Below are 9,839 nucleotides of genomic sequence, written 5' to 3' on the forward strand. Positions count from 1 at the left end.
AGAGGTCGGTTTTTTTATCCTTCTAGGATTTGATATTTGTTGAAGATATGTTACTTCCTAACTTCATATGATCGATTTATGCATTTAGGATCCTATTAGAAAGGACGTATTTCGAAAGTTAGAAATGCTTGAAACAAGAATGTTAGAAGAAAATGGTAAATATTTGTCACAATCTCTTTTATTCCCCGTTAAATCTAGTCTCTAGTTATTTATTGAATTCATTTTCTTAGGGGGTCGCGTTGGCGAAGAAATCGTTGATGAATGTATAGGTCATGCAAGGACAAGTAGTTTCCATGGGTGTAAATGATGGCATATCATGGTGTAAGTGTGATAGAAGTAGTAGAGAAGTTAAGACATTTTACCTGTAGTATGTTCACTTGTTTCCTTGAGTATGAAGTATTTCACTTGTAACAGAAGTTACTTTGTCCCTTGCAATGTCAAAGTTGAGACATTTTAATTGTAGTATGTTCACTGATATATCCTTGAATATGAAGTATTTCAATTGTAAGAGAAGTTACGAATCAAGGGGTCGATAGGCCCTTGAGCTTTGCGCCGAATTTTCTAAAGTAGTCTGTAAGTTACTTGATTTTCCCACTATATTTCCTAACTATATGGGGTATAAGGAACATAATAAAATAATTAGGGGTATAATACGATCAACGGTCCAGATTGAGAGAGGGAGGCATGATCCGCGTCGATCCCACGTGGCACTCGCGCATTGGATGAAAAGAAAAGCTATGAAATCATCACAAAGAGAAAAAGAAAAAAAATTGCATAAGGAATTGACGGGAGATGCTGTTAGGATGGATAGTTATAACCGTTCATTAATTATAATAAGGCCCCAAAAGTTTTCCCATCTATTTTTCTGACTTCCCGTTAGGATTTTTTTTTTTTTTTTAAAGTCAGTCCTTTTTCTATACATACTCTATTTTCTTCTAGGGAAGTCCTCTCTATCTTTTCTTCACCATTAAAATGAGTGATTCTGGTGTGTTTTCACGTCAAATATCTTTCATCGAATCGATCAATCAACATCAGAATACTAATTTCAAAAGAGACCGGGATAAACAACTTGATAAGGTAACGAGAAAAGCTAAAGGACTTCTCTATAAACTCGATCTATTTCCAAAAGGTAAATGTTTAAACTGAAGTTCGATTAATGTGTATTTAAGAAAATAAAGTTAATTTATATATGTGTGAACAATTTTGAATTGGATAGAGAAAATGCAATCGGATAAAACAAAAGCATTTTATCAGTACCTCAAAGGATTTCTATTGGAGGTAGTTTCTCCCTATTATAATTCAGAGGCTGAAGATCAACTTGAACAAGCTGTGAGTTATACCTTAATTTCGTGGTTTTGTCATTTTTTATTTTTTTTTACATTTTAACCATGCATTTTCTTAATTGCTTGAGTTGGATGAAAAATTGCTCGAAGCATATATCACTCGTGGTAATTGCTTCTTGAAATTGGACGAGGATGACCTTAGTATAGCTAAAGATTGCTTCAAATATTTCATTTAAGAGGTCAGTTTTTTTTATCCCTCTAGGATTTGATATTTGCTGAAGATATGTTACTTCCTAACGTCATATGATTGATTTATGCGTTTAGGATCCAAGTAGAAAGGATGTATTTCGAAAGTTAGCAATGCTTGAAATAAGTTATCAAGCTTGATAGTTGTAGGACTAAAGGTTGATAAAACATGATAACTAATTTTTTCGGTGTCTAGTATGTATTTACTGACCCAACTAATTCGAATTATTATGGAGGAAGCGCAATCACTATTGTTGAAATACTAGCTAGATCTGAACACAAATTGTGTAAGATAGAGATGATCATATTCAAAATACGGAATATTAACTTCATATTATCAAAGTCAATATTTTTTGAAGACTCAAACACACATTTTTTGTTTGGAGTTTTTTTTTTTCACCTGATGTGGTATTTCTAGTTATCTACCTACAATGTAGTACATGTATGCTACAAAATGTGGTATCCTTTACCCAATGTAGCATATACTATCTCTAGTGTTATGTAGTGTCATGTATTATTGTAGTATCTCTATCCTACTAGTATTTCCATAGAATGTAGTATCTTTGTAACAAAATTTAGTATCTCATTATATACTGTTAAGTATGTGAGCCTGATTGATTGAGATTAGGATTTTTTTTTGCGCCTATATAAACTTGATTTTCCCACTATATTTCCTAACTATAAAGGGTATAAGGAACATAATAAAATAACTAGGGGTATAACTACAATTTCCTAAATTATGAGGCACTTGCAACATGACCGTTTTATGAATTTCCCCAACAAAAATGAGTTCCCGCTTCTAAGATACTTTGCATTCACCTTCCTCCTCTTTATTTTTTCTCCTCTGTATTTTTTTCTCCTCCATTAAAGTTGTTCTGTATTTTGCTCCTCTGTTTTTTTTCTTCATCATTAAAATGAGTGATTCTACTCGAATTAACACCGGAGAAGAAGTCGACAAAAATATGTTTGCAAGTTAGATAGTTTTCGTCAAAGAAGTCGATCAATAACGGAATACATATTTCGAAAGAGACCGGAATAAACTGCTCGATAGGTTAACGAGAAAAGCTAAAGGAATTCTCCATAAATTTAAACAAATTCCAACATGTATTGTTTAAGTTGAAGTCCGATTAATGTATATTTGAGAAAATAAAGTTCAGTTTATATATGTGTGAATAATTTTGTATTTTGAATTGGATAGAGAAAATGAAATCGGATAAAACAAAAGCATTTTATCATTACCTCAAAGGATTTCTATTGGAGGTATCTTCTCCCTATTATAATTCGGAGGCTGAGCATCAACTTGGACAAGCTGTGAGTTATACCTTAATTTCATGGTTTTGTCATTTTTTTTAACATTTTAACCATATGTTTTCTTAATAGCTTGAGTTGGATGAGAAATTGCTCGAAGCATATATCACTCGTGGTAATTGCTGCTTGAAATTAGGCAGGAAGGACCTTAGTAGAGCTAAAGATTGCTTCGACTATGTCTTTAAAGAGGTCAGTTTTTTATCCTTCTAGAATTTGATATTGTTGAAGATATGTTACTTCCTAACTTCATATGATCGATTTGTGTTCTTAGGATCCAAATAGAAAGGACGTATTTCGAATGTTAGCAATGCATGAAATAAGAATGTTAGAAGAAAATGGTAAATATTTGTCACAATCTATTTTATTCCTTGTTAAATTTGGTCTCTAGTTATTTGTTGAGTTTATTTTTTAGGGGGTGACATTGCCAAAGGAATCGTTGATGAATGTATAGGTCATGCAAATATAGTTGTTTCCATGAGTGCAAATGATGGCATATCATTGTGTAAGTGTGATAGAAGTAGACGAGAAGTTAAGACATTTTAACTGTAGTATGTTCACTTGTATATCCTTGAATATGAAGTATTTCACTAGTAAGAGAAGTTACTTTATCCCCTGCAGTGTCAAAGTTAAGACATTTTAACTGTAGCAAATTCTTGTAATTGATCGATTGTCCATTACCAAAATTAATTGATATTAATTGGAAGAGCCGTTGGGGGCCCCACCTTAACGGCTAATTTTTTGAACTTCCAACGGCTATTTTTTTTTAAATTTATAAGGGATAGTTTTTAAAATTTAATAGGTAATCAAAATAATAATTTCAAGGCTTTATAAAAAGTATGAAGAATTGTATTTTTTTTTTTGAGCTTCCAAGTTCCAACAGATATATATTTTTTTTTACTTTTAAGTTTTAACGGCTATTTTTTTTTTAAATTTTTAACAGGTAGTTTTTTAAATTTAATAGCTAATATTAAATATAATTTCAAGTCTTTATAAAAAGTATGAAGAATTGTATTTAATATGTATAGTAGTTATGAAAAGAGAAATAATTTCAACTAAGAACCTTAATTTTATTAATGCAATAATTAAAGATTAACTCTAATACAAGAAGAGCACCTAATATACACAGGCACCTTCTAGGAAGGGTTCTGTTTCAAGTAGGCCTAAAACTTGTACGGTTGTATATAGAGTTTTTCCAATCTTTTTGTTGCTTCCGTGGGACTCATTTCTGGAATTGGCATTGTTGCTTGACGGTCCATAATCTCCACACCATCATTGTTGTTTGTGTTGATTATCTCATCATATTCTTCTTCTTCTTGACGAGTTAATTTTGGTGGCCCATAATTTCTTCTTTCTGCGTTGATCCAATTTCCGAATAAGACAGAAATCTCCAAGCTATCTTCTGCCAGTGAATGCCTGTGGTTTGCGAGTTGAAATCTTACCGCTCTAAAAGCTGCCTCCGAAGCTACTGATGATGCTTGAATAGCAATGATATCTCGAGCCATCTTTGATAGTAGTGGCCATTGACTGGCACACAACCTCCACCATCCTAAAAGATCATCATTGTCATTCTCGGCTGTATGAGAATCAAGTCTTTGCGCAAGTTGATGATCAAGATCACTTTCATCAAAAGTAGAACCAATACCAATATAATCACCATCCATTTCACTATCAAATTTTCGGTTGCCTAATGTAGGCCTCTTTTTTTGCGAAGCTCGTAAAATTTCATTTCTTCCAAGAGATTTATATCTATCATAAAGAAATCTAAAACTAGGATACATGCTATTTTGACATTCTTCACAAATTGGTCTTTCTTTTGTTTCATCAATATCTAAATTTATATAAATTTTTGCACCTTGTAATTTTAAAGCCGGATCTAACACACAAGCAATTAAATATATTTCAGGAATAGGAAAAAAATACTTTTTAAATTCACAATCATTTCATCAATTGCCCCCGTATAATTGTCTATTTTCCTATATTTTGCAAATAATTTTATAAGTCCACAAATATAAAATAACATTTATACAATAGTAGGATAATATATTCTGGAAAATTGTTTTGTTGCAATATAAAAAAGTTCTAAGAAAATAATTAGCTCAAGAATTTCATCCCAATCATCTTCTTTTATTTGATCGGAAAGATCATAATGATATGCATTAAAAACATTTTGAATGGGTTTTCTATATTCACGAGCAACTAATAGCATTTCATATGTGCTATTCCACCTAGTAGAAACTTCTCTTGGAACCTTTCTAACAGGCAATTTTTCTATAAGACGGGTTTTTTTTAATTCATTAATTCTGCTAGCTTCATGAGCAGCAAAAATATATTGGCAAGCATATCTTATTTTCTTAAAACTTCCGCTAAATGAATCAAGACCATCCTTTACAACTAGATTAAAAATATGGCATGCCCATCTAGTATGGAAAATATTAGCATAATTTGGACAAATTCTAACAACCAACATATCAACGCATTTAGTCATTGAAGAAGCATTATCAAATGTGTCAGTAAAAACTATATCTAGAAGACCATATAATTGCAAAACTCCTTGAACATTTGAGCTTATATAAGAGTCGGTTTTTTTCTCATCAACATATTTATAACCAAGTATACGTTTTTGCAAATTCCAGTTATGATCAATCTAGTGTGCTGTAACACATAAATAATCATTGCCCTTAACACTATGACCTATATTAGATAGACACTCTAGTATCTAAGTGATAAAACACGCAACGCATATACTGACAATAGTCACCTTGAAATTTAAAAATGTCTACTCTAACAGTGGATCTAGGAATTCCTTTAAAACCAGGGTTGTACATAGCTTGAATATAATGCACAAAACCAGGGTTAGAAGGAAAACTAAAAGGTAAGCCACAGACCGCGACCATTTTAGCTAGTTCTTCGCGGTCTCTATCTTTATTATATGCAATTTGTGTGATAGCGGGGTTAACAACATTTAAAGTTTGTTGGACCATATTAGAACCCCCGGCGGATCCAATAGGAGTGACACTAGTAGCGGCGCAACTAGGATCCCCCTTAAGACCCGATTTCGCTAGAGCTACAAAAAATGGTCTTCCAATACACTTTTTCAAGTGTCTCGATAAACCACCTGTCCCACCTGCCCCTCCACTGGATCCCTGATTGAAGAATGATTTACATTTATGACACTGTGCAAGTGCTTTTTCTTTATCATAAGTCATGAATTTCCAACAAGGACTTTTTCTAGGACGGTCCACCTTAGTCTTACCCCGAGTAGGAGGTTTAGGGGGAAGGCCAGCTCCAGACTGAGATGGTGTCTGAGTTGGAGCTTCGGTAACGGGACTAGTTGGTGTGTCTTCTAAATCTAATTCATCCCCTTCTTCTAATTCATCATTTTCATATTCATCTAAATCAATATTACCATATGCTCTTTCATTAGCCTCATTTTCTAATTCAAGATCTTCACCTCTAGATTCATTAGGAAAAACATCAATAAAACTGGGGGGATTTTTAAAATCAGTTTCATCAACATGAGTAAAATCTTCTGTATTTTTTCTAACACTAGGTTTAACTTTAAGTTTACCAGAACTACCATGTTTAGGCTTACTACTACTACTACTACTACTACCACCAATATGCGTACTAACAAAATTCTTCACTTGAGATAATTTTTTGGAAGCCATAATATATAATTTTCAAAAAAATAAAATAAAATAAAGTATGACAATTAATTCAAATAAAAAATGCAAATTAAATGCAAGAATTAAATGAATAAGAGATGGAACGAATGTACCAAACGTCTGCATAAAAGCAGACACAACTATAGTAGATGTTGAGATTGAAACTTGAAATTGAAGCTTCAAAGTTGCTCCAAAATCCAAATCTTTCACAATTCACAAAAAATAAAAAATAAACTTTCACCACAACACTTGAAGATAACAACAATATTAGAGAGAGATAGAGAGATTGTTGAGAGAATTGTGTGGAAAAAATGAATTAGAATGGGGGTATTTATAGTTTAGAATTAGGGTTAAAGTGTATTAAATAAAACTTTAGGGGGGAATTAAAGTTACGGGAAGGGAAACAGCTGTATAGCCGTTGGGAAAGGGGAGGGAGCCGTTGGGGTGGGCCCCCTCAACGGCTAGAATTTAAATTAAAAAAAATTGCATTTGGACTGGGAGGGACGGGTCAGCTGGGACCGGCCCAGGCGGGATTTTTTTGGCTGGTCCGTCCCGTCCCCCATCCCCTCAAGCCCAGTCCCCATTTAGCATGGTGGGTCGGGACCGGGCCGACCCCCATGACACACTTATGGTGGGTCGGGACCGGACCGGGCTGACCCCCACGACACACTTAGTCCTTACCTGGTTTACAACATGTAGGTGGTAAGGCTTTTCAGATTGACTTTGATTTAATGCAAGCTTGATTGCCCCCACTAAAAAACAAGGAGCAAACTGAATACCACAATTTCTATATGAAGCTTTTTTTCCCAACTCGAATTATCATTCTGTTTTTGTAGCTTGAGCACTTTATGCTTAGTCATGAAAGAACAAGAGACTTTAAAAGAAAACATCTATATTCTTCACCAGCACATTTCATGTCTACTTGTATCATGTTGTTACTTCACACTTGCTTCCTTCTCAAATTCAATACCATGTTTTGGTGAATCTAAGATGTTTTTCTACGGGTGAACATGTTAATAGGGTGTTATAAAGAGGCCCTTCGTGGATACTCTACCTCAACAAACGGATCTCAAGATCGCTCTTAACCGAATATATGATTCGTTTGTGGTAAGATTATTTAGAGAACATTATGCATAAGATATAGCTGAATAACTCGATCATGTCTTTTCAGGATGTAAACAATGATCTGAACGATGATCATCCTAGAACATTATTGCTTCCACAAAAGGGATCATCATTTGCTTCTTGGGATTGTAACCTTTATATGAGTCTTACATTTTTTTTTTTCAAAAGCGTGTTGTACTGGATTAAGCTTGCTATCCTTAAATCGGGCCATTACTTTCTTGTAGTGGATCCGTCGTATGAGAAGACAACTGTGAGATTCCTAACCGATGGTGAGAATCCAAGAAAAGCAGTCTTAGGAAAAGTTCTTGCTTCAATTGACAATCCGGGTGAAGTTCCTTTGTAAGTAACTAGAATTTGCCTTTCATTTGGTCACTATTCTCCTCCTAGTTCTCATTATCCCTTTGGAAGTGAAACTTAATGCCTTGCTGCAACATTTCTTTTTCTCTCAACATATGATCTTCTTCATCCGGTACTATGTTGCACGTGATCATGAAGGTAAAAATTTTGTACTCACTATGTACGGCTTATTCTGCATTGGACTAAGTAACATCTTTGGTTTATTACCACATTTTTCTAGTTGTGTCTCAACTCACGAAAATGTGATTTTTTTTATGTACTGTTCTAAGTAACAGTCAAATTTCGGATATTCGCTTCTCAGTTGCTCTGCTGCTAAATTGTAGCATTAGAAATATGTCGGACAACTAGTGAAATTTATTTAAGGGAGATACGATACTTATTGATAGTAGTTGAGTGAGTTACGCACTTGGATTAGAATGTTCACTAAATTTGAAGAGTAAATATTTGCAATCTGCCTCCGGGATTTGTTCCGTTAAATAAGAGATTTAGAATGTATTAAAATTGCACTTAAGGTCTTGGTTGGTTTATCATTTTGTAAAGGTCCATTTTTATCCTTCTAGGATTTGAAATTTGTTGAAGATAATTTACTACCAACAAGAAACTAGCAGGTTCTTGATACGACTTTAGAAGTACTAGATGACTTTAGTAGAAAACTAGCAGGTTCTTGAATATGAACATTAAAAGCCGTATAAATTTAGGTTTATTACTTGCAAGCTTATGTTGTATTTCACTTGTAAAGGACTCTATATGTAAAAAGTCAGTATCGCTTGTCTTATTATATAACTTGAAAAAGAATCCTTTAAGTTAATAAAATGTTAGCCATTTGTTGCAATACAACACCTTCATTTTTATTGTCAAAAACTTTTGGTAAATATCAAGATATAAGTAGTTTAATTCAAAGTTGTAAAATATCAAACAAAGTTCTACTGTCATTTAACTAAAAACTTTAAAACTACATTTCTGATGTCATGACTACATAAGGATATAATGATTTCTAAATATTAATTGTAAACTTGTTATATGTATAGTAATTTTCTAGTGGTTATAAGGAGATTTTTGCTGAAAAATTAAAATTAACTGTGACTTGAGGTATTGAGATGTCATGAAATATCATGTCAGGAAAAAAAATTGCAACGCGATTGCATACATACTATATAGGCTTTGACAAATAATTCTCTAATACTTCTTGAAATATGTGCCTGATAATTTGCATACTATTATTCTTAATCAATAGGATCTCCAAGATTAAAGTAAAAAATATTGTCCTCTATTTTAATATCTCAAAAAAACAAAAAAAAAAAAAAAAAAAAAAAAAAAAACAACAAAGGAGAAAGTAGTGAATGGACTATAAAATTTGAAGTCTAGCTAGTAACAAATTTGGGGAAGTCCTAAATTCCTAAATCTATGACTTACTAGAAATTTTAAAAAGTTGTTGTAACTAGTAGGAATACAATTTCCATCAATTTGTCGTCGAGTTTGATCTCTTTATCCTTCAATCCATTGAGATGATTTGAGGCATCAAATTTATCTTTCCGCAAATTATATCTATAATCTTCTAGTACCTCAAGTTGTTTAACGTAGTTTGTTCGCTCTTGTATCTATTCTCTCATCTCTTCCAACTTATTCTCCATCTTCAAGTTCTCGTAGCTTTTCCTTGAGGAAGACATTCTTGATTCGGGTATATATGTCAAGCTCGAACAGCTACAGTATGTAACATAATTAAATAGTTAATTAAAAAGGGCCAAAATTCTAGAGTGTTTGTCGCATCTCAAATACGTTAATAATTTCTTTACCTTTTTTATTTTTTTATTTTTTTATGTCGAAACATATTGATTTTGTCCATGAAAGTACTGTA

At 33.0% G+C, this 9,839-nt stretch overlaps 1 protein-coding gene across 1 annotated transcript; it reads left to right on the forward strand.

The window, feature by feature from the left end:
• The first annotated feature begins 972 nt into the window (after positions 1 to 972).
• Positions 973 to 3,380, forward strand: LOC132049016 (uncharacterized). Its single transcript, XM_059439691.1, has 5 exons — positions 973 to 1,129; positions 1,217 to 1,329; positions 2,910 to 3,026; positions 3,109 to 3,175; positions 3,250 to 3,380. Exons 1-5 carry the CDS (start codon positions 973 to 975, stop codon positions 3,378 to 3,380), a joined length of 585 nt encoding a protein of 194 aa, XP_059295674.1.
• Positions 3,381 to 9,839: the final 6,459 nt, after the last annotated feature.

Source organism: Lycium ferocissimum, chromosome 3, assembly GCF_029784015.1.
Source record: "Lycium ferocissimum isolate CSIRO_LF1 chromosome 3, AGI_CSIRO_Lferr_CH_V1, whole genome shotgun sequence".
NCBI lineage: Eukaryota > Viridiplantae > Streptophyta > Magnoliopsida > Solanales > Solanaceae > Lycium > Lycium ferocissimum.

Coding starts and splice junctions, on each gene's coding strand:
- LOC132049016 (XM_059439691.1), top strand. CDS start 973: ATGAGTGATTCTGGTGTGTTTTCACGTCAAATATCTTTCATCGAATCG. Junction 1,330..2,909: donor AAGATCAACTTGAACAAGCT/GTGAGTTATACC, acceptor TTTTCTTAATAG/CTTGAGTTGGATGAGAAATT. Junction 3,176..3,249: donor AAGAATGTTAGAAGAAAATG/GTAAATATTTGT, acceptor TTTATTTTTTAG/GGGGTGACATTGCCAAAGGA.